The sequence below is a fragment of the Rhinolophus sinicus genome, linkage group LG07 (genome assembly GCF_036562045.2).
Source record: "Rhinolophus sinicus isolate RSC01 linkage group LG07, ASM3656204v1, whole genome shotgun sequence".
NCBI classification, from domain to species: domain Eukaryota; kingdom Metazoa; phylum Chordata; class Mammalia; order Chiroptera; family Rhinolophidae; genus Rhinolophus; species Rhinolophus sinicus.
Window position 1 is genome coordinate 108,155,363 of NC_133757.1, and position 25,955 is coordinate 108,181,317.

Sequence of the window (25,955 nt, forward strand, 5' to 3'; positions counted from 1 at the left end):
CCCGTGGCAGGTTATTGGTCCCTGTAGTATAAAGCATGACCTGTGACAAAAAACATTTTGACCCCATTTTTCAGAAAGGGGCTGCAATGATAGAAAGCAATCGGAGTGTTAACAGATGCACCTCCAGAATGAACTCCTAACAATTCCAGTCATCTGTTAATTGTGGAGCAGCCCTTAAATCATAGCAATTTTTCAACACCCAGATTTTTATTCACATATTATATGAGTTACCCCTATATTTAGAAATAAAGAAGTATCCGTGTTTACTAAGCAGATTGACAAAGCAAAATAGTAGCTTTTCATCCTTCTTGGAACAGAGCTGCTAAGGCTTTATTTTAGAGTTCAAGGCTTTTTTGATATGGCTGCCTTGAAAACACTCACACCACAACAAAACAGAAAAATCCTAAGTAAAGCAAATCTCAAGCTTATTTTTTTAATCACCAATTAGTGTGTAAGGTGGACATTCTCTTGTAGGACAGCTCTCTATACCTGAACTGTTCTCTGTCCCTACATACCTGGCTCTAAGATTGGGAATGAGCTCTGGGATATGAGGATATTAAGGAAGGAAAAGAACCACTTACTCATATAACCAAGAGTCCTAGGTTTGCCACTCTCTGACAATCAGTCATTCTAGGAAATCTCCCTGCCTGTTCTCTAGGATTCAGTTGTACCATCTGCCTCGGACTCTGATTTCTCAAATGTATAATCACTGAATTCATTTACTTTCAATTAACAGGCATGTCCACTAAGGGCTATAACTCAGTCTTGTTCCATTTGAAAATCTAGAGACTGATGATCTACTGCTTGTTGGCTTTGTGAATAAATATCCTCTTCTCCCCATTTTCACAGTAAAATACTGCGATTGTGAAGATGGGGAGAGGAAGCTATTTATGTTACAATAAATCCTCTGTTCTCACCTCTAGAATGTACAGGAAACCAGTCAGCTCACTTTCTAACAGTCCTTCATTCTTTGGTCGTAAACATGTATGATATTTAATATCATTAGGATCTTTTAAGGCCATGACTTTTCTGGAACAGATAACATACCTTTTTAAGGCTAACCGAATTCGAGCAGATTTTAAAAATATTGTTTTACTGATTTATCAAATTATAAATGACATATTCATTATAGTCATTAATAAACCAACGTCAAACTTCTCTGTAATAAATTGGGGGGATAAAGATGGGAGAAGAATCAAGATGTTTGCTGAGCACTTTATTTACTGATTAAAAAATAATGATTTACGTTTTGACAGAGAGGCTCTTAAAAGCTAAATTGGCAGAGTTAATAAAAACAGGTTCTTCAGAATGTGCTGCTTCATTATTTTGATCTGTCAACAACAATATAAAGGTAGTTGCTAAGTTAGGTCATCAAAATAAGGAACTCCGAAATGTAATTGTTCTATAATCCTCCTTTGGTGTTTTGTACGGTGTTTGTTTTGAGAGATAATAATGTGAAGTACGTTTAAATAGTGATGGAAATAAGCAGTCACTCTGTTACTATGTAATTATTTTTTATATTATGATTAATCTAATTTGTATAGGAGGGGAATCATAGTGATTAAAAAGGCCATCCATCAATTCAGCGAGTACCCATAGCGTGCCTCTGAAATTCCAGGTGTTTCTCATGATGAAATTCCAGATGTTTCTCACGATGTTGCCAGTAGCAATGAGAAGGCAGGCACTGGCCTTGCTTTCAAAGAGCTAATCTTGAAGAATGGAGAAGTGTATTAAGAGCCAGATACGCTTTGGGAGTTTAGCAAGAGGGTACTTAAGATCACCCTTAATGTTCACGATGGCCCAAATCCCTAGAGTTCTTTCTCTTCGCTTTCGAAGGGCATCGCCACTTCTTGACTTGTAGCTACTGAAACAAGGTGGTGAGCTCTCAGGATTGGCTCTCTGTGGCTCTGTCTCTTGATTCTTGGTTGGTTCATCCTGGTTGCTTTCTTTGTGCATTGATCCCATGAAACGGACCTGTGGCATCTGCCGATGCTTGTGTGGGATCTTGTCTGGAAAGGAGCAGCCATGCATCATAGAGTCCTGCAGAGGCCCACGGCTTCTTCCTCACCGCAGACCACCTCACTTCCAACATCTATCAGTAGACCAAATTCTGCACTGGATGTTGGCTTCTTGAACTTGGACTGTGAGAATCAGCACTTCACATTCGCACCCAAAAATTGAATACAACTTTACCTTAAAGATTTCTGGCCACCTTAGAGTTTTTTTAAGTCATTCTAGTCTGAGGAAGACTGAGGCAGCTCCGGTTGATCTCCTTGGGACGTATGCCATGTCTGCCTCTCTTGTAGCGCCTATAAAAGATAGTAGGAAATGTCTGTGAAGAAAGACTTGGGATCAGGGAGCTACTTTCTGGGAGCTGACTTTCATCTCCCTTCAGTCCCTAATCCACCCCAGCACATTAACTGTTTCCCCTAAAAATGCTTCAGAATTCACCTTTAGCAACCAGCAGAGAAACTGGGAGATAAACTTTTATGAACATTGTTTTTAATAATTAAATATTTCTGTCAACATGAAACTTTCTTAATCTAGCAATCTTTAAACCAAACCATTCTTAATTCTAAGATTAGACTAATTCACCAGTGACTGTGCAGAGTTTCATCTTGATTTGCTATAGAAATGAAATGCGTCATGTTACTTATTTAGAAACATTTGCATATTTTAATTTGCTCACTTTTTCATTTTAAAGCAAAAGCTTAAATCCCATAAAGCAAAACCACTTTTCCATTCTGCAGATCCTCATATTTTTAGATGAAGTTGAGTAAGATTAGAAAATCTTAAGCCAAATTCCAAAGATTCCCCCTGAGAATGATGGGAAGCCGAGGAGGACTGTGATTAAGTGACCCTGTAGGACAGTTCTCGCTTCTCACTGGGTATGTCACACTCATCTGTCAGATCTTTGTTTTACACACGCTCACCCATGCTTTGCCCGTAGAGACTCTCATGTAGTAAGTCTGAATGAAGTGTGGGCATCTTTACTTTTATAAAACGCTGCATGTTGCATTCAGTTTCCTCGAGCTGAGAACCACTGTTCCCAGGTTTGTTATAACATCGGTAGCATTTTTCTTAGGATAAGAAAACTGTTTTTTATTAATTTAAAAGCCCATTAGTTTTTTGTTTTTGATATTCTATTTAATGTTATTTTTATTTTTCTCAAGTAAGTCACTAATTAGCATTTAGTAAATATTTCTTCATTAGAAGTCCCCTAAAAATGATATTTTAAATTAATGTATTTGCATTTTTCTTGCCAACCATAACATAGCCTTACAAAGGGCCGTGTGAGCTTTCAGTCCACTGACATTACTAGATTTGTGACTTTCAAAGCAATAACTTTAAGTATATTTGATAAGCTGTACATTTACACGCTACAAATATTTGGGACAGAGTGTTCAAAACCCAGAAATGAAGGTAGGTCCCTTATCTTCAGACAGGACAAGTACTGAGACAATGGTCCTAAAGTCCTGTGCTGGGGAGCCAAGAGTGTGGAAAGAGATGATAATATGGGGAACAATCTTTGGAAAAAAACTGAGGGGAAAAATAAGGGACCCTGGATGGGTTTGTGGTTTGTTATGAGAGAGGAAGCAAATTTAGAAATGCTACCCTAAATGTCATCCATTTCTGAGTGTTTGCCCCCACGTTAGGCCCTGGACAGGTGTAGACATTTGTATCCACTGGGAAGAGGTGAGAGCAGAGAAAAGGGAACCAGGGCTACCTCTCCCCACACCTCACCCGCACACACAGACCCCCGCCATAGTTATCCTCTCTCGTGCTTATAGTCAGTGGGTTAGAAGGAATAATGTGTGTGCGTGGTGGCTTCCAAATTGGCAGCTGGATCAGTTCTCCATACGGTTGTTCTTCAGAGTAAATAACCTCTAGACCCACTTCTCCATCCTTGCTCAGTAGAGATGGTTTGGATCACAGCATTAAACTTTTTCGGATAATATTAATGGTGACACTATTAATTGGCTTGCCAGTTGTTTTATGGTTAAATAAAAGTCCTCATCAGGCTTCAAATACTATATAAGAGATTTGCTTAAAATACTCTGGAGTTGAAAACAGGTTCAAAATAAAAATTAAAAGAGCTTAGCTTATTTATTTATTCTAAAGCTCACTGACTGCCCTGTTCCCAAACAGGCTTTCATATCCACCAGGTCAATTTTTCTCAAAATGTTTGATTTATTTTCTTCTTTAGTAAACAAAATCTGAAGGATCCTCTTAGGTTATTTGAAATTCAAAATAAATGGGATTCTGTGACTGAATATAAAGCAGTGAACACAATGACGCTGGGTTTGTTTCAACTCCCACACACACCCCTTTCTGTCTCTAACTGTGCCCCTGTCCCTTGAAAGGTTGTGAGCCACTCCTGGGCATCACCCTTTGTGACTATGCCTGCTACCTGCTCCTCGGTGCCCTCTACACAGGGAGCAACTTCTCCTGCCCAGGCTCCCTCTGGTCCAGTGATGTGGGTCCATTGCTATCAAGTCAACCTTGCTGGTTTGAGTGACAGCCCCTCACCCTGTCAGGCAAGGAAAGGCCTCTCATTTGTACTGGACATAGGAAGACCAAGAGGGAACCACTTGTATTCCTATGTGTATGAGTCTCCTATTGCTGCTGTAACAAAGTACCACACGCTTAACACAACACAAATGTATCATCTTATGGTTCTGGAAAGCACAAGTCCAAACTAGGTCTCACTGAGCTAAATCAGTGTGTCAGCAGACTGAGTTCCTTTGTGGAGGCTCAAGGAGAGAATTAATTTCCTTGCCTTTCCATCTTCTGGAGGCTTCCTGCATTCCTTGGCTCCTAATCCCCTGCCATCTTCAAAGCTAGATTAAATGCAGTGTCCCTACCTCTGGTTTTCTTGTCACATCTCCTTTCTGTCTATCCTGACTCCATCATTCACTTATAAGGACCCGTGTGATTACATTGGGCCCGCCTGGACAATTCAGGAAGTTTACCTTACCTTAAAAATCCTTAATTTAGTTAAATCTGTAGCATAGCTTTTGCCCTGTAAAGTACTATAGTCACAGGTTCTGGAGATTAAGAACATCTTTGGGGGACCATTATTTTGCATGTGTTGAATAAAACATGTTCATGCTCTGGGATTTTCAGATGCTTTCCTGATTTTAGCCCTCTACATATTCAACCACCTCATCCTCCCTCTCCGTACTCCCAGACACCACCCTTCCTTTTGTAAAGCCACTCTTATTTCCTGTTCACAACCTGCCAGTTATACCTTGGTCGACACAGTTCTTAAATGGCCTGCATATTCTTCCCCTATGCGAAGTCTCTAGTACCCGTTCCAGACCTACCTCAAAAAGCTCATCATCTCCACATTAAGTGCACCCTTCACAGATCAGCCTTTTACACAGTGGGAAGCACTTCCATCCCCTTTTAGACAGTTCTAAGATGTTACACATGTATATAATTTATTAAGACTTCTTCTATAAAGCTTTTTATGACTTCCTTAGATGAAGTTAATTAGTACCTCCTCTGTGCTTCCAAAGCGTCTGTTGTAGCTTTTAGCAGGTATTATTATGTTTGTTTATAAGTGTTTCTTGCCAAATAGTCTTTAAATTTCTCAGGAACAGAGTTGTCCTTTTGTCTTTATATCCAGAGCACTTAGAAAAAGTGGATGCTTAAAAATGTTTATTGAATAAATGAATGAATATGCAGTTAAACCATGCTCATATAATACTAAGCTGAATTTAGCAAAAAATTCTAAGATTGTTATATAGATATTAAAGACATAATGGACTTCATTTTAAAAGTAGTCTTATAACATAGAGTCCAAGGATGATATTTTTAATAAGTTCGCATATAAATATTATTTTTCCATCTCTGCACCAGGAAGTTTCCAAAAAACATATGATAAGTCTTGATCTTACTATTGATTTATATGGTATAATTTGGCAGCTTCTTAAATGATAATGTATTACAGAAACAATTTGTCTCATCTCTTTATTCCTTCATGGGGAATTTTAAGTGATGTTTGAACTTCTTGATTATGCTTATTTAACCACATTTTTGTCACCAGCAAGGGAGAATGGCATTTTGGGATAATTGTTGCCGCTGTTAAGTTGGGAATTCTAGCCCTGGTCTAACGGTTTGTAGTGAAGCATTAAGTTCAGGGTGAAGGGAAGTTTGAGCTGACCTAGAGTGAAAGAGCTGGGCAAATGAGCCTCTGAAATAAGAGGTAATGGAAAGAAAAGAGAAGAGTAAGGCAAACCCAAGAACAGTAGATTAAAATGAAGATTCAGTTGAAAAGCTTAGTGGACTAAATCCCAAGGATTATTAACTAAATCGTTGGAATCTATGGTCTCCAGAACATTTGTAACCCAAGGTCAAAGTCAGAGATACGTGCTGACTTCAGGAGGGAAAAGAACCTGTCTTCCTAAGAACTTTCCCAAGATTGACAGAAATGCCCAGCCCATGTCGGGTAGCCAGTTGCGTAAAGTGGAAATAAGCAATGCTGTATTCATGACCATAAACACATAGGTAGTGAGTGGCCGGTTAGTTCAGTGAGTTAGAGCATGGTGCTAATAACACCTAGGTTGCCAGTTCGATCCCCACATGGGCCACTGTGAGCTGCAACCTTTTTAAAAAAATAAATATTATAATAATAATAAATACATACATACATACATACATGCATACATACATACATACAAAAGTAGTGTTCCATTTCTGGGAAATCGAGAAGACTACCAGATGCAAAAGGAGAATATCATCAGGGAGGGCCTGTAAGACCTTCATCCAGACATAAGCTATATAACCGAACAACGTGAAACTACACTCATGATTGAAGCAACTTTCTGCAGGCTAGACCTGGAAATTCCTTTACCTTGTAGTCACTGAAAGTGGCTGGGTGCAGGGCTACTATTCATGGCACAGGGCAAAAGGTGCAACTTCGAAAGATGAGCAACAGGTCGTAAACTGAGGGGGTGGACCTTTTTACCTCTAGGTGGTGTCAGCAGGAAGTTGGCCACGGGGAACAGTGCCAGCACCACAGCTGAAGGAAGAGTAAAGTTTGGGGAAGGCCCTGTTTCATCACAGGAACAAATCTTCTTTTTAATGGATGGTTAGTAAGGAAGCCTATTGTGTGAAGCCTGGCCTGAATTTTCATGTGAGAATGTTGACATCAGTCCGTCATGACTCCTTTCCTTATGAGTGTAATAACATACAGGATGTGCACTTGTCAGTTGGTACCTACACCCTTGGGGCGTGGTAGGGTGCAGTGCCTCACAGACTGTAAACCTGACGTGATGATTGCACTGAACTGAGGGACCTTCTCTAGTGTGCTGTATGTGTGTGCTTCTGTCGCTTGTAAATTACGTTTGTAGGTAAAAAGCACGGCCCTGATCTGGAGATTGGATTTCTAGGAAACTAAATGTAAATTTTAAATATATGGATAGGTTCCAATTCTCTACAACACTAATGACAATTACAAGGAATTTTATAGAGAATTTACCTATCGAGAAAGAATAAGGGGCAAGTATCAGTGCTCTCTCACGAAAGGGAGTTGCCAGCTCTCAGCTCTAGTCATTTGTTATCATTGGGGAAAACAGGCAGATATTGCCAGATTTTAAGATTTATTCTTGAGATATGAGAAATACAAAATTTTGTGTGAAGTGTACCAAATTCTGAAAAATGAAACTGACGTTTTTAAATTATGCGCAGCTCGCTTTCCAGTTTATAACTTCTGCCACCCAGGAAACTAACTTTAGGAGCATAATGGATTAGCATGCTTCTTATTTCTCATTTGATTGTTGTTGTTATTGTTTTATATATAAATCTAGGGATTTAATTATCTTTCTAGCTTACTGTTCTTGTTTTTATCAACTTCCTTAGTGGAGACCAGTGGTTCTCAATCAGAGGCAATTATATTCCTGGGCGGGTGGGGGACATTTGGCAAAGTCTGGAAATATTTTTGGTTGTCACAATTTGGAGTGGGGGGATGCTCTGGCATGTAGGGTGTAGGGAGCCAGGGATGCTGCTAAAGATTTTACATTGCACAGGACAGAACCCAACAACAGGGAGTTATCCAGCCCAAACTGTCAGTGGTGATGAGGTTGTGAAACTCTGGTGTAGAGCATGTCTTTATCCTTGTCTATAACTCCTTTCTTCCTTCTCTCTCTCCCTTCCTGTCTTTTTTCTTTTTTTTTTTAAAGAACCTTTTTGGAATTCTTTCTGTTTCTCCGTCTTTCTATATTCTCATTCAGAATCTTTAGATCGGTACTTCTCAATTTCAACACGCAGAAAAAAAATCACATGGGTGTTTGTTAAAATTAGGACTTCCAGCCCCTACTTGTCTACGTATTCTGACATGTAGATCAAGATTCTGCATCTTCAAAAAGCCCCGAAAGATTCTAAGGAAGACGGTGCATGGACCACAGTTAGAGAAGTAGTAGACTAATCTCTGTTTTCATAATCTCTGGCCCTATGCTTTTCTTCATCTTTTAGATTATTAGTTGAACTTCTCTGTTATAACATTACTTTTATTAAGCCCTTAAAAATATATATAACTTTTAATAATTATACTTTGGGAAATAAGTAAATTAAAATGTATTTATGGAGAGAGTTGAAATTATATATAATCATATTTGGTTCCTGTAAGTTACCCAAGTAGCCGGATAGTATATCATACAGAATGTCTTCCCAAAATTTCTAGTCTCTTTTCTAGTCTCTTTTTGTAATATACCGTATGTCTTCCCATAAGAAGCTGGTTGATCGTGGGTCCCTGAAAATACAAGGTAAATTTTTGTTTTTGTTTTTTGTACGTATAAACCATGTACAAAAGAAAACAAATAGACTATAAGAGCTGAAAACATTGCAAATTATTTATGTGATTTCTTAACCAAACTAATCCATACAAAATATTACAAAACTCCCTGGAGATAGTAATGTATATACCACGTGCTTCTTCAATGAAAGCAAAATGGTGAGGGCAGCTATAGGTACATAGGAACGATTCCTCCAAATGTTCCCTGTTATTTAGGAAAACTGCATGTTTATACAGGTACTTGCCTTCAGGGGCTTCAACTCATGTCTGACATCCCATGTGTTAGAACGTATTGAATTGAAATCACATGGCTTTGATTGGTCTACAATAGTTATTCAAAGTCTTCTTGACATTGACAATTAAAACGATACCTGGCAATCATTGAGTCATTTATGAAGGTGTATCCTCTGGTATGTCATCACCAAAATGTGGATGTCCTTCCCCTCCAGTAAGACATGTCACACTCACGCAAGCACTGTCAGTCTGCTCACCACCTTGCCACCAAGAGGCATGAATAACTGTTACCCACCTTTGCTCACTTTTTATGATAACCCTAAAGAAACTGTTTTTTGAGAAAGCAGGAGTTCCATTGGGATAGTGTTGTGTTTACACCAAATTAAACAGATATTAAAGTGGTTGTCACATGGCTTGGGGAGAGGTCATTAGCCTCTCCCTCATAATTTTCATTAAATGTCTTCCAGCCGACTATAGATAAATATAAATAAATGTCTCATGAAGCAAATATGTTTTCACCCATTTCTCTAAGCCCCTCCTATATACAGATTCTGGTGCCGACACAGCTAACAGGCCACTAAGCTTGAAATGATGAGGCTGAGGGTATATACCATTCCTACCAGTTGGAATCTTGAGCAAGCCAAGATTAACTCCTCTGATTTAAAATGAGGAGATTAAACTGGCTGTCTTATGATGTTCCTTCTTGTTCTAGAAGGCTGATTCTATTAGGGTGCTTACAATGTTGGTGTCAGAATGTTGCATTGATGACAGTCATTGGAGCAGGAGAAGCTCACTGCTTTTCTCTGCATCCACACGCATTCCCCAAGGATGGGCCAGGGTCAAGGGCAAAGACATTTGTCGTCATCCCACTCACAAAAAGGAACCCATGCTGATGTGTCTAATTCAGTGATACTTATTGGGCCCTAAGATGGGGGATGCAGAGGGCCTCTTTCCTGGATTCTGTCTCTAGAATGTGGTTGTTCTACGGCGTTAAAGAGGTAAAAAGCTGCTTTCCTTTCAGCTTCTCCCCTTTTCATTTCTCTTTAGACTCTCTCAAGGTTAGAAGTGATAGGGCTGCTTGCTCTACTACTTACTGTCCCTGACTTGATGCTTCTTGGAGGACGCCTGACCTGCCTTTGTTATCAGGCTAAGGCTGGGTTGATCTTGAGCCTTGGCAGGAGTTATTTTCTAGGGACACTAGCCTGGATCGTCGGGGTTTGGAGTAAAACCTGACATCCTCTCTCTTTATTTCTCTTAATAGCTTTGTTAGAAAATGGTGGCTGTAGTCATCATATTTGAGAGAAGGCCAGCAAAGCATTCATTCATTTGATTATTTGCACTTTTCTTTCCCTTTGTTCAGTAAGCAATTATTTATCATTTACTGTGTGCCATGTGATAAAAATACTCAGACAAGCTGTGAGCGTGATAATCCAGAAACAACGTAAATACAGAGTACATCATTATATTTGCATGGTCTCATGATTATTCTCTGTGATCATATCTGTGAAAGGAGAATATTTGAATCTAAAAGAGAACGTCTAATCCTAACTGTGGGTCCAAAGAAAACACCATTAAAGGATAGAAATTCTCTACAGGGAAGGTTATAAGCTTGAATCATCCCCATTCAATTATGGAGGTTAAAAATTATTATGGGGTTTAAAAATTGTGTTTTCCATGGAATGTGACTTAGAACCATGTCGTCCATTTGAAAATCATAGCATGAAACTGGCCTTAACCCAAGTTGGCAGTAAAGAACTGACTCCTCGTCCAGACCTCTGCTCTGGGGGTGACAACCATGGGCCACCCTGCGACACCAGAAGAGATTTATTCTAACACTAGCAAAGCCATCAGTAAAATCCATCATCAAAGGCACCGTCCATTCTTCACAGCTACGTATAGAAGGGTTAGAATTGCAGCATGCTAACAGACTTTTAAACAAAGGGAAACTTATCTTTGGAACATAAGCTGAATACTAATAGGAAATAGCGGCAGGCAATTTGTGAGATGAAACAAGTAACTGTGTTTGTTTAATCTCCTTATTGTAAATGTGATGTTACTTTAAAATTTACTAATAGCGTCTTAAATGTGAATTATGGAATTTTTCCCAGAGGAAAACTTTCAGAAATGGCCCATTTATCCTTCCCGAACTTTTTCAGCAGTCTCCAGAAGACGTCCTCAGGGCAGCTCATCTTCTGGCTTTGATGGAGAAGGGCTGATGCGTTTCTATCTAAGTCTATGTTTCCGTCTCATCTGTGGAAAAAAAAAAAAATGCAGATTATGGGGAATTGTTGAAAATAAAAAGGCACTTAATGTTTACTTATCCTAAAAGCCTCTTTTTAATGAAGCACCATATTTATTATGAACTCAAATTCTCTCTTGGACCTTCCCCTCTCCCCCAAAGTGTAGCTAAATAATATAAATTTGAAGAATTTTCTTGAACTTTAACAGAAAGCATATTCTTCTAAAGATTCAGCCAGCTGCGTTGAACTAGGTTTTGAGAGAGTCACCAACGCTCAGGAATTTACACGGTGGCCGAATACCAAATGAAAAAATAGCAGTTTGTCTTCTAACCAGAGCTGAGAGGTCAGGCGTGTGTCTGCCCTGGCGTGGCTCCGCTCACCACCAGGCAGCTGAAACCTGCCAGTACAAGGCATCGTCACAGTCCTCAGGATGTGTCAGTACTAACCTTGTGTACAAAGAAAAGCTGGAATGAAAACACGAGAAGCAAATGCAGGAGAATCACTTATTCAAAAAAAGCCATTTGGTTTGGCTCAGCTTTACCTGGGAGTTTCCAGACCGATTCAGCCTGTATCCCAAAGAGATCCCAGCCTAGAAAAATATTGTTTTTTCAAGTACATGCATCATTGGCTACTATTAATTCTTAACTTAGACTCATTCTGATAATGTCAGTGAAATAAAATGTGGGTAAAATATTTTGTTTTAAATAAAGTAACATGAAAAGGAGTGATAGTTATTTAAAATTCATACAAGCTATAAACATTGAAATTTGTTTTCTCTTTCCTCAGGCCTGTTTAATTATGCCCCCCACCCCCAACTTGAGTGGCATCCTGTTAACTCATTAGCATGTATTTATTATACTCCGCCTTTTTTATATTAGCTTTAGCTTCTAACGTGAACATTTTTAAAAACAGGATATTTTCTGTGTTGTATTAATTCTGAAAAATGTTTTTGTATCAGATCATGGGATTATTATTTTGTTTGTTTATCTGGCTCACCAGTTCCTTTTCTTACTACGCAAAATTTTAAATAATTTTAAGCATTCAGTTAAAATTTCAACATTGGTAGTCTAAAGTAAAACCTAGTCAGTTTACTTTTCATATAAACAATGTAAAGCATTACTTATAATTTGATTTTATATTAAATGTGCTGTTAAACAATAGCTTTTAAAAAGTAATTGAAACTATAATGATGAAGTTGTAAGTCATTATTTTACAGAAAGATTATCAAGCTAAGAGATATAAAATATTTTGAAGAAAATTGGTATTGGAGATAAAACTGTTCTACTAGACTGAATATTTTTCCATTCCACTCCATAGTTTTTATTTCTTATATATACAAATACTAATAAAAAATTTTCTGGAGTTGAATTTAGGTAACTTCCTTAGTTGCTTTATAATTCTCAGACACATCTCAGACACAAGTTGTAAGGTCACTGGATATACAATTATTATTTTTATTGGGGTGACATAAAACTTTCAAGTGTACAATTGTATAATACGTCTTCTCTATCTTGCATTGTGTGCTCACCACCCAAAGTCTAGTCTCCCTCCGTCACCATAAATTTGACCCCTTTTACCCTTTTCAACTTCCCATCACCCTTCTTTCCCTCGGTAACCACTATGCTATTGGCTGTGTCTGTGAGTTTGTTTTGTTTGTTCATTTGTGGTTTTATGTTTTATATCCACCATGTGAATGAAATCATATGGTTTTTCCACTGACTTATGTTGCTTCGCATGATATCAAGATCCATCCATGTTGTCATGAATGACAGTATTTCATTTTTTTCTTATGGCAGAGTAGTATTCCATTGTATATAGGTACCACATTTTCTTTATTCAGTCATCCATCAAGGAACACTTAGGTTGTTTCCATGTCTCAGCTACCCTGAATAATGCTGCAGTAAACATAGGGGTACATATATCTTTACGAACAAATGTTTTCAAATGTTTTGTGTATGTACCCAGAGGAGAGGGGTTGCTGTGCCATGTGGTAGCTCTATTAATTTTTATGTAATGGACCAAGATGAGGAAACCATTGCGGTAGAATAGCAGCAAATGCTAGGAGGGAAAAACAGAGTAGTTGAAACATGCCGAAGGAGTGACGTGCAAACATAATTCATACATTATATTGTAAGTGTTCTTTGGGAACATATTTAAGGAATCTTCTAAAAATTGTATAAAGAACAATGCCAGTACCTCCTAATATACCTGTTGGGTAAACTCTTATTTTTATTGCTTAAGGTAGATCCTGCTTAGAGTTGGAGGGCGTATACAGGGGACCCTTCCTGTGAATTTTCTGCGCAGCCTGTGTTCTAGCATCTGACTAGTTCTTTTTGGCCTGAGCCCTTGAGGATACTTGGGCTTGGGAAGGCAGAGTCTGAGCGCTGTGCTCGGTTTCCAGGTCACTGCTTTCTGCCTCTTTCTCTTGCCTGGTTCGCTCCTTGACCTTCTTAGAACAGTAATGTTTCTTCATGCAACATTCTTAATGAGACTATTTACCTCACATACTCAATAAGATCATGCTTCATGTAATAAATTATCTTCTCAAACATATCCCAAGAAGGCAGCCCTTGCAGCTCTTAAAGAATTAACTTTTCAACTGAGGGAGAGACCTTTTGCTGGGCAGCCCCAACTATCATAGTGTTATTTTCCTTATTTTAAATATATTATAAAACTAGATGATGGCTCTCTCTCTCTCTCTCTCTCTCTCTCTCTCTCTCTCTCTCTCTCTCTCTCTCCCTCTCTCCCCTTATTTGTTTGTATTATGTTTTGCATACATATGTAGCACGGTTATTCCCAAAAGATAAGAATCTATAAAGCAAATAATCTGTATGGTTGACCCTTGAACAACACAGGGGTTGGGGTTGCTCCCCCCCCTGCACAGTTGAGAAGCAATGTATAACTTCTAACTCCTCCAAAACTTAATTGCTGATAATCTACTGTTGACCAGAAACCTTACTGATAACAATTAACACATATTATATATGTCACGTGTATTATATATATACTCTATTCTTACAATAAAGTGAGGTTAGAGAAATGAAAATGTTACTAAGAAAATCATAAGGAAGAGAAAATACATTTACAGTATTTACTGGAAAAAAAATATGCATGTAAGTAGATCCACGCAATTCAAACCCATGTTGTTCAAGAGTCAATGGTATCTTCTAAAGAATGCTCATTTGGTTTTAAAAATATATTTGATGTACGCATATTTGTCTGAAGAACTCAATTATCAGTTGCAATGGAGCGTGGGAACTGTATTTTTAGTCCGAAGTAGCAAGTTCTTCCCTGAATATATTCTGTTTTGTATACAGACCGATTTGATTTCTGCCTCCCTTGGTTTCTCCTCCCATCATAATTAAGGTGTTACAACAAGGAGCAAAAGCAAAAAGCCTGATTGAGCTGATACAGCAGCAGTCTCTATGTCCCCAGAAGTTGACTGTTCTGTCCAGGGAATTAGGAGAGAAAACATCTTGTGTATGGGTACAGGTTGCTATATGCCTCTTATTAAAAAGACTCATTCTTCAATAGAGGTGACCCAGGTGTAACCTTGCTGATCATTTAGAAGTCATTTGAGCTCTAGGTCCTTTTCACACCACTTTGACCTCCAGATTCAATGTCATCGGGAAATGTAATGGGGTTTCTCTATTCTGTTTTTCCATATCATTACAATAAATCACCTTCTTCTAAGTCTAACTGCCGCAGTAACTGTGCGTACCATCCTTGGGACCCTGTACAGTGGTGATAACAATAGTACCTACTTCACAGGGCACTTATGAAGATTAAATGGGATGGTATTTTTAAAAGATGCTGTCCTACCACCTGACATACAGATTCTCAATTACTAATAGCTCTTTACTATTGCTACTTTTCCCCATTAATAAAATTATATGATCTCAGGATTAAGAGAAACCAAAGAGCCCATTTTAAATATAGAACTGAGCAAACAATCCTGTACCTTACAGTGGTGAAACTATTTATTCAAGAAACGGGCGGAGGGAGTGACTGCTGGGGGATAGGGTGGAAAGGAGCTTAGAGGACCGGAGGTGTTTTTTTCCATGGCGCTGGACGTTCTTCCAGGCATGCAATCTGAGATCACACTATTTGCCCTTTGAGCATATTTTGGAAAAATATTTCTAAAATTGTCTCATTCCACACTTATAAGTATAAGGGATTTATTCCTGTTTTCAGACAAATATGAACCAGAGAAGTTCCTTGCAGCCAAATGAAAGGCTGGACTGTACGTTGGAGGTCTTAAGTGCTTCCACTGTAGGACCGCTGGATTTCGGTAGCTCATTTAATCCTATTCTTCTACCTTCGGACAAGACTGCACTGAGGCAAGCACAATACGTGTCCACCTAATTACTTCAGAGTTTTTAGAAAAGGATAGTACGTGTACTTTCTAGTAATGCATTGCAGGCTCTCTCAATAACTCATTCCAGAACACTTGGAAGAAATTCTCCCAATTTCATCTAAATCCTTTCCCTTGCCCTTTAAACACTTTATCTCTTATCTTGATTTCATTGAAGATAGAAAATAGATGCTTACCATGATTTGGCAAATATCTTATTATTTTTGAAAGTGCTGTTTGGTTTCTCATATCCCTCGCCCTCTGCCCTAGAATGAGTCTGTTCTAGTCTTTTTCCACCTTTTTCTTCCATAAGCATTTTTGTCCAGAGCTTTATAAGTGGAGGGTCTGTCATTTGTTGCTCCTTGCTGAGACTTCTTGGAGGCATATATCAGCACAACAGCGGCAAGGCCCAAGGAGGGGGTATCTGTATAATAAACCTGCTGTGCACCCCACCTGGCTGTGAGGTACCAGCTACCTCACTGCTCCACCATAGCTTGCAGCCCTTTAGAAGTGGTGCCAAAAGGAGCTTTGGAATTACAGTGTAGGCTCAGCCCCCTGCCACTCTCTCCAGCGGTGGCAGTCTCTCTTGATTGAATACAAACTTAGCTAAGATTTTAGTAGAAGAAAACTTTGGAAGGTTTCTCCGTCACCCAGAGGCTATCACCAAGAGGCCATTTCTCTGACATCCTGTTTCCTCTTCTTCTGAGATTCTTGCTTGGTTTCATGCCATCCCAGTCTGGCAGAACTCAGAGAGGTTTAAAGGCTGCCTCACCTTTAAAACTCTGACTCCATACACACATTCCTGAATCTGACTGGCATTAAAATAAAAAGGGGGATGAAAAAAATGTTTCTGAGTGTTAGAGGAGAAGCAAAAGAATATAACTACAGAAAATATCAATGCCACAAAAACAATCATGGTGGTTTTTTTTATTTATTGGGGTGACAATTGTTAGTGAAATTACATAGATTTCAGGTGTACAATTCTGTATTACATCATCTATAAATCCCATTGTGTGTTCACCACCCAGAGTCAGTTCTCCTTCCATCACCATATATTCGATCCCCCTTACCCTCATCTCCCACCCCCCACCCCCCTTACCCTCTGGTAACCACTAAACTATTGTCTGTGTCTATGAGTTTCTGTTTCTCATTTGTTTGTCTTGTTCTTTTGTTGTTTTTGGTTTATATACCACATATCAGTGAAATCACATGGTTCTCTGCTTTTTCTGTCTGACTTATTTCACTTAGCATTATAATCTCAAGATCCATCCATGTTGTCACAAATTGTCCTATTTCATCTTTTCTTACCACCAACTAGTATTCCATTGTGTATATATACCACAACTTCTTTATTCGTTCATCTATCGAAGGACATTTTGGTTGTTTCTATGTCTTGGCCACTGTAAACAAAGCTGCAATGAACATTGGAGCACACGTGTCTTTATGGATAAATGTTTTCAGATTTTTTGGGTAGATACCCAGGAGAGGGATTGCTGCGTCATATGGTAATTCTATTCGTAATGTTTTGATGAACCTCCACACCGCCTTCCATAACGGCTGCACCAGTCTGCATTTCCACCAACAGTGTATGAGGGTTCCTTTTTCTCCACAGCCTCTCCAACACTTGTGACTATTTGTCTTGTTGATGATAGCCATTCTGACTGGGGTGAGGTGATATCTCATTGTGGTTTTGATTTGCATTTCTCTGATGATTAGTGATGTTGAGCATTTTTCCATATGTCTGTTTGCCATTTGTATGTCCTCTTTGGAGAAATGTCTCTTCAGGTCCTCTGCCCATTTTTCAATTGGGTTGTTTGTTTTTTTGTTGAGTTTCATGAGTTCCTTGTATATTTTGGATATTAGCCCCTTATTGGAGGCACTGTTTGCAAAAATCTTCTCCCATTCAGTTGGTGGCCTCTTTATGTTGTCGATGGTTTCTTTTGCTGTGCAGAAGCTTTTAAGTTTCATATAGTCCCATTCGTTTATTTTAGCTTTTACTTCCATTGCCTTTGGAGTCAAATTCGTAAAATGCTCTTTGAACCCAAGGTCCGTAAGTTTAGTACCTATGTTTTCTTCTGTGCAGTTTATTGTGTCAGGTCTTTTGCTTAAGTCTTTGATCCAACAATCATGTTAATCGTCTATCTAGCCCCAGAAGTACCTCCCAGGTCTAGGTCAATGCTGGCTTTGCCTCTGTCTGACTCCTGTCTCACAGCAGGGAAGGTATCTGTATGTCATCGGGGGCTGTCTTCCAAAACCTTGTTACGGTCTCTGCAAAATCAGTGGACCCCTATTTCTGCTCCCTCAAATTCCCTTGAGTATCTCTGCTCAGATTTGGCTGCATACATGAGGGACTGTCCTCTTAATGGGGGTCAGTGGTGCTTGACTTAGGTTGGATTCCTACCCAGGAAAATGATCCCATCCACATGGTGGGCCCTCAGTGAAATCTGAATCACAACAAAAGCAAGAACCAGGACGTGGTGGGAATTAATACGAGGGGTACAGGAAAGTGTGAGCTCCCAAAGAAAGATAAAACAACTTCTCCCTGCCATTGTCTGACTCTGAATATATCATCAGTACCACCGACCCGCAACATACCATGGCCTGCTTTATAAACCGAATTAGTTTCTTATGTATTGATCCAACTTCCCTGAGATTGCAATCTCTTGTCCAGCCTCAGATCTTGTTATTCAACATCGCAGTACTCACAAAAGCAGGGCACTTTCTACACTGTGGGTGGATATTAGTTATTTGTTAAGTAATGGATGAATGTATTCTACAACAATGGCAACAAAATTGTATTTATTACAGATATAAAGATATCTATGAATAGCTCTTCACACAAAAAAAAAATTTATTATATGGAGATCCATTAATTTGGAATATCTTTTTCCCCCCAGGTTTATTGAAGTTATGATTGACAAATTTAAAATTATGTATATTTAAGGTGTAAAGCATGGTATTATAAGTATACGCAGTGTGATCAAAAAATACTCCGATTGTTTAAATTTAAAAAATTTACTACAGTAAAAGACACATTGCCATTAATCTCCCTCAAAATACTCCCTCTCGCTTCGGATACACTTATCCCATCGTTCTTGCCACTTTCTGATGCAGTTCTGGAAGTCCTCTTTTGTGAGTGTCTTCAGTTGCGCTGTCGTGGCTGCCTCCATGTCCTGAGTCATTTTGACTTTGGGGAAGAGCCAGTAGTCGCATGGTGCCAGATCCAGTGAATAAAGTGGATGACGACACACCATAATGTTTTTATTTGACAGAAATTGCTGTACCAGAAACGATATGTGACATGGAGCCTTGTCATGATGGAGGATGATTTACGTCACACTTTAAAACACACCTTCTCTCAACTGTAGCTCACACCCGACTGACTGCACTGAACAAGTTGAAACTTGTCATACACTGTTACTAAGTTTTGATGTGCTGCTTCCCCTATTGAAGATCCTTGCCTTATCATTGAATGACACTTGGTAGCAGCATTCACCATATTCTTTGACCACACCTCTTACTTGTGTAATAATTACCACCATGAAGCCAAATAACATCCATCACCTCACATAGTTATCAGTGTGTGTGTGCGCACGCGTGTGTGTGTGTGTGTGTGTGTGGTGTGGAATGTCTTTTAAAGTAGTCAAAGGTTGGGTTTGAGTTTGCCTTAGCATGTTTTCTATGCTAATAAAATCAAATGCTTCTTAATTTGTTAAATTGTGTAGCTTATGTGAGAATGTTTAGAGATACTTTTTGAAACACCCTATTTTCAAGTTCCTTAACCACTGGAAGAATATTTATAAATAACTGAAATTCCTCTTCCTTATTATCAGTTGAGAAGCTAATTATCCATAAAGCAGCATGCCTCTGGACCCTCACCCCCATTCTGCTGTGTGTGTTGACTTGAGAACGATTAATGCCCTTTTTCTATTAGTACAAATTAGAGAGGTTTTGCTGCGAAAGCCATTCAATTTATAGAAAGGTGCCATTCCTTCCTTTGGTTTCATGACAAAAATACTTGATCATGCCCCTAAGTCTCAGTATTTTTCCTGTGGCAGTAGAAAGGCAAAGAGAAACTATGCAAATAAAGAGGATAAGGAAATAGAGAAGTGTGATCTGGGTGAGTGTGGCAAGAGAAATGGTCTGTGAAAGAAAGAGGATGGGGGTAGATGCTGTTACTGTCCTGTGGTTTTAAACCAGTAATTACATTTGGCCTGTGAACAGAAAAATACATGTTTCCATATAACCTCAATATATCCTCTCTATAATAATTACTGCCAAGACCTAAGGTTTCAAGACATGGCATGACGCATTTCTAAAATGACAAAATTCTCACTTTAAATTTTTCCAGTGAAATGTTGTGATTGAAAACATTCCGTATCAGTCTTTTATTCTACTCCAAAATTTTTCAGAAGCTGTTCTGATTGCCCATTCCTAACTCTAAAGATTTTTTAATTGGACACATTTGAGAAAGATGGTGATGAAAGTACCACGAAAACCCTGTTTATCCCATCATTTTACTGTGGGGTACCAGAATGATAGAATTTCTAGCAAGCCACCATTCTCCCACACCAGTAGTTTGCCAGAAAGGTAAATAACAACTCATGTCAGATTCAGGAGGTAGACACACTGAGAAGGGAGTTCTCTCATGCTGTGTGTCATGGCCTTTGTGAATCTGGAGATCCCACTGGGAATTTTTCACAGTTTATATAGGGTCCCACCAGACGCTCCGCTCTCTCCTTGCAGTTCCTCATATCGGCCAGGATAGGAAGCAGGGCCTCCCCATAGCACAGCTGCTGGGGGATAGAGTTCTGTCTCCCAGCAATGCCAGGAGAAAGTGGCTGCTGAGACGCTGCTACTAATTGAGGACTTAGCACCTGAGGACAACCACTAAGCATGTACTAGTTACTGTAACATCCAGGTAGAACATGAGAGACTCCTTTAGGTTTATGCGGGACTGGGAGATGTTTACAGTCGTATTAATGCACCTTACACACACATACACACACACACACACACACACACACACACACACACACACACACTCGCACGACTATTGCAATTGAGAAGTGAAGTGTGGCTCTGACCACCTAGGAGCCTGAGTTCTCAAGCCCAATGACCATTAACTCCATGATAATTGAGTGAGGTGATAGGCAGTGATGAGACCCAAAATGTATGTTCACTGATGCCTTGGATAATGGAAGCCTGCTCCTTAAGTATCTTTGGCCAAAGATTTTCCCCTGTAATTAGCAAACAAACATCTTAATTATACATGTGGATTTGAACCTTGTGCTAATATTAAAAAAATACAACTTAGATAAAGAAAAAAAAGGATTAGAAGAGAAAGTATGTGGCATAGAGGTTAAGCCTGGGTGCTCTGAGCCACAGCTGAATTCAGAACCAAGCCCTGGTGTTTCCTAGCTCTGCAACCTTGAAGTATTTAATCTCTCCATGCTTGTTTCTTCACCTGTGAAATGGAAACGCCATGTGTAATCACAGAAGCAAGGTGAACGGTGGAATGCGTAAAACACCAAAAACGTGTTTTGAACTGTGCTTGGCACATTCTAAGTGCTCAATAAGTTTAGCTTATTGTTATTTCAGCTATGGCATTTTAAGAGTAATGATTCTACACATGGATCATTACACAGTAGAAATTTTGCAAAGAAATAATAATTAACATTTCAGAAAGTTTGTCTTAAAATCTCAAAAGCTTGCCTATGTTTATTCCCTACATGGAAGTAAATTAATACTTCATATATGCCGTAGTTTATTAAATTTTGGAAATGAAATGAATGTAGTCAACAAATATTGAGTACCCATAAGCGTCATGGAAAGTGATGTTGTAGGGAATACTGAAGACATTATCAACTTTCTGGAACTTTGATTTTAGAATATAGCCTGTGTTAGAAGAACAGTATAAAAATGGTCAAGCATTGTAGAAGAGCAATATCAGTGTATGTAACCTTACTCCCATGCTTCAGAAAAGATACTGGATGAATACACTTGGCTGAAGAAACTGCACACTGAGAATGTTTATTATCTTGAACTATTTAAGTAAATGCAGATTACAACTCAATTCCAAGTGCCTCACATATATTCATAAAATCACAGCCTGTAGTTAAATGTAACAGAAATGCTAAACATAATGTTGAAAATCTATTCAGTAGGTCATGCGACAGGCCACAGCCTTGTGTGTAAATGCTAAAGGAAATAGTAAGCATTCTTCTTCATGATACCTCATAGCACTGACCTTGAATCAGCCGTGAGAATAAACACAGCATTAGAGACCTAAGGCCTTAAACAAATGTGAATTGTGTAATTAATTTGCAAGCAAATAATCACTTTTAATAAAATTTGAAAATACCACCCTTGGCTATTCCTAGTCAATCCAATTGTGGGTATCATCTATAGTCTTGTAAAGGATGAGGACATTTTAGTGAACTGGAACATTTTTAATATTTGCAAAACTATGGGAAAGAATGTAAGTAACATTGAAATAGTCTTTCAGATGTTGGCAACGAATTTCAACATGGTTTTATTTTTCTTATCCATTTAGCCCTCTGTGAGATAGGAGAGGGAAGCACTATTATCCCCACTTTTCAGATGAGTACATTGGGGCTTAGAGAAAAGTGTATGTGACACAGGGGCAGCTCCAAGTATCTAATTCCCACATGTGATATTAAGGATTTTCAAAAGTTCTTAGTCATCAGTGAACCAGCATTTTGGATTATCTGGGTTTTTAGTTCTTCTCCTCTGGTTTACCTAGTGTTTGAGGCACTTTGCTGATTACTTTTTTTTTCATTCATTCACACGTTCATTCATCGAAAGCATCTTGGTTACTTACCTACAGTATGCTCATCACTACTGGCCAGTGCTTTGTCCAAAGAGTCCATTGGCATTTAGGAATATGACACGTCTGCTTTTCATTCAAACACTTCCAAAAATCAGGGTTTTTTTATTTTTTATTTGTTTGCCTCAACTCTTTTATCAAAGGAGTCAGTCTTTGAGAAGTGAAATTAATTCCAATGATGGAAAGTTTAACGTTGTTTTTGCCCATGTTAAACTCCTTAAAGATAGGGATTATATCTCGTTCATCTTTTAAGCCCAATTCCAGTATGCAATGGATGTTCGGCAGAGAGCTCTTGTTGGATAGTGGCTTTCTTTTATCTGAATTGGTGTTTCTGTGAGGAATGTGGTAAATATTAATAGCTTTAATTGTAAACATGAATGATTACTTTTAAAATCAAGTTAATTGGTGCGGCATAACCCTGCTCTATGTTAAATTTGTATCCTATAAGTTCCTCACAAATGTTAGAACTAAGTTGAAGTTGTCAGATTTTTCAAGACTTTTAAAAATAAATTCTTCAATAAAATGGGAAACCTTACAATTGCTAAGTAAGTTATTACCACAGCTGTAAGTTTCAGTTTAGCACTTATGGGCTTTCTCTTCTTTTTATCCATTCATTCATCTTCCCAATTATCTATCCATCTGCCCATCCATCCACCCATCTGCCTTCCAATACTCCCTTCTACCTCCTCCTTCTTTCATTTTTTTATTATCTATTTTAAGAGTCCTTGAGAGAAATGTAAAAGGCAGTTGCTGTTCAAGTTAATACTGATTATTTGGTTTTCACTAAGATGAACACATTACTTATTTATTGACCAAAATCTGGCTCTCTCAGGAGTAAACGGCACTATTGTTCGTCCTGCTGGGAAAAGAGTAAACCAGGACTGTTCTGCGTAAATCAGGACATAACGGTCACTTGTACATAGTATGTTCTCCTGAAAATCTAAAGTAAGATTCCTATGTAGTATTGTGATACATATTTTTGTAGTTCTGGGCTATATGATATGTGAATTACGTATATTGAAACCGAGTTGGACAGATTTTTTTTTTTAAAGATTGTGTATGTGTTAATCGGTGTAACTTGTACCTAAATTTTTTTTTTTTGGTAACATTAATTCCTGTACATTTACTAGTTAGCTGTCCCATTTGGAATCATCCAGGTGTTTAATTTCTTCCTTTTTGTTGCCTTGCTTTGGGTTGATTGCTCTCCCATTCATTCAGTGGAAATCTAGAAATCACTTTCTCTAGGTGTATCATTTACCAAAGTGCAACAGGGGCTATAAAAGAGGAGAAACACTTAATTTGTGTACTTCTGCAGTTTGCAATATAGCTAGGGAGGAAGGGCTACCAGCATTTGCCCAAAATGACTACGGTGCATAAGCAAGCTGGTAGAGAAGCACCAAAGAAGAATTGGTACCGGGACCAGGGAAAGCAAATTAGAGCTCACAGGGATTGCACTAAAATGACAAGCTTAGTCAGGCCATTCTAGCACTTGTTGGCAACTGTGCTGGATAATAAGTGGGAATTACTGGTTTTTCTAAGATTTAGTTGAGGCATATGTAACTTATTAGCATATGAAGTGGTCTGTCCTTCCTCTGAACTCCTATCTCTGTTTTACATATACTTGCTGTGTGATCTTGGGCGTAGTTCTTAACTCCTCTGGTCTCAGTTTCCTTATTGTAAAATGAGAGTCAGAACAATACCTACTCATCAAATTGTTGAATTAGTTAATTTATATAAAGCACTTAGGCCGGGGCCTGGTATTAGAAAAATACTGAAAAGGTACTGTTCCTATTAGAACACGACATCTTTATAGGAAAAGTTTGCTTTAACCCATGTGAGTCAGTGTCTGATTGTAATTCTCCTTATGCATTGCATCCCTAACCTAATTTTAATTTGTCCTTTTTGGTTACAATTGTTTCACAGCTCGAAAGTCAAAGAAGCTGGGAAAGTTAAAAGGCATTCATGAGGAACAGTCTCAGCAGCAACAGCCCCCACCGCCCCCACCGCCCCCCCAGAGCCCTGAGGAAGGCACCACCTACATCGCTCCCACAAAAGAGCCCTCAGTCAACACGGCGCTGGTTCCTCAGCTCACAACCATTTCCCGAGCGCTCGCACCTTCCCCCGCGATTGTCCTTGAAAACATCGAACCCGAACCTGTGTATGCAGGCTATGACAACTCCAAACCAGATACAGCTGAAAATCTGCTCTCCACTCTAAACCGCTTAGCAGGCAAACAGATGATTCAAGTTGTGAAGTGGGCAAAGGTAATTCCAGGTAGGATCGCCTCTCCTTTCATGGTCTACATCCTGAACTAGATGGGTCAGGGCAACAGCACATTGCACCATAGCCAGCAGTGCGATCGAGTAAGCGTTTTCTTAAATTCTGATACCAGATTTTTAAATTGATCTCAGATTAATTGCGTGCGTAGGGAAGAGTCTGGTTAATGTGCTCATTTCTCCTGAGAAGTTGGAGTTAAGGGTTCTGTTGTTGATATAGCATACATTTGGTGTGTTGACGATGGAAATGGTAAATTTCATCCCAGAAATATGAATAAGGTAAAATACATTCTGAGCATGAAAGCGCAAACTGAGCCTGTTACTAGTGGCTCATAACCAGGGCTAACCTAACCATAGGCCAAGTAAACCAAACCCTTTCTAATCTCGTAAGCCACATGAGACCCTGAAAGCCTGTGCTTCCTAGAACTGCCATCTTCCCTTCAGCACCCTTTAAATTGTCCTTGAAATCCCTAGCTTTGTCATTTGCCGTGGGATTTTATTAATTAGGCCCCTGTTAATCTACAGAAACATCGTTTAGAATCGCGATGATATCCTCCCAGTTACAATAATCCAGAGCAGTTTCTTCGATGACCTGTGGTCAACCAGCAGCCATAAGAAAAAAGCCTGGGAAAGCTCTGATGACGGATTCTTTGAAAAGGAGCTTCGCTGGGGGAAACGGGAGAATAGCGTGATGAAACTGGGAACATAGGCGGTGAGAAAAGAAGAGCTGAAGCCCAGAAAGGAAGATTGTAGGAGAGGGAAGGACAGGTACCAAGCGTACTTACTGGACTTCAGAACTTGGTTGATGTCGGTGTTGTCCCGCACTATGGGACCCGAGGAAGAATACCTTTTCAACCACTGCAAACTCATGAAAAGTAAAATCCGCCGCCATTATTACAGATATGCAGGAGCTGATGGTTATTAAATCATCCTTCATTTTAATGTTATTAGTCTTCAGTACTCTGAAGCAGTTTTACAGGCCAGTGCAAATTCCTTCAGCCTAACCAAGGATTTTAGTTCAGGGCATGAAACTCCCTGAACCCCCAGTTTTCTTTGCTCTGCCAGTTCACCCTGACTGAGAATTTAGGGTGAGTTTAAATGAAAGGTTCAATAGGGCCAGGCCCATGGTGGGTGCTCTGTAAATGACTGTGGAGTTGATTTGAGTCTGTTAGAGAAATGTGGCCGTTTGAGGGTTGACTTAAAA

General features: G+C 39.0%; 1 protein-coding gene across 4 annotated transcripts in view; it reads left to right on the top strand.

Moving 5' to 3' along the window:
• The window catches only part of NR3C2 (nuclear receptor subfamily 3 group C member 2), a 308,032-nt gene that overhangs the window by 220,869 nt on the left and 61,208 nt on the right, over positions 1–25,955 (top strand). For all 4 annotated transcript variants that reach the window (XM_074338455.1, XM_074338457.1, XM_074338454.1 and 1 more), the window contains exon 5: positions 24,399–24,749. In XM_074338455.1, the coding sequence (XP_074194556.1) occupies positions 24,399–24,749 (351 nt within the window). The remainder of the gene's footprint in view (positions 1–24,398; positions 24,750–25,955) is intronic.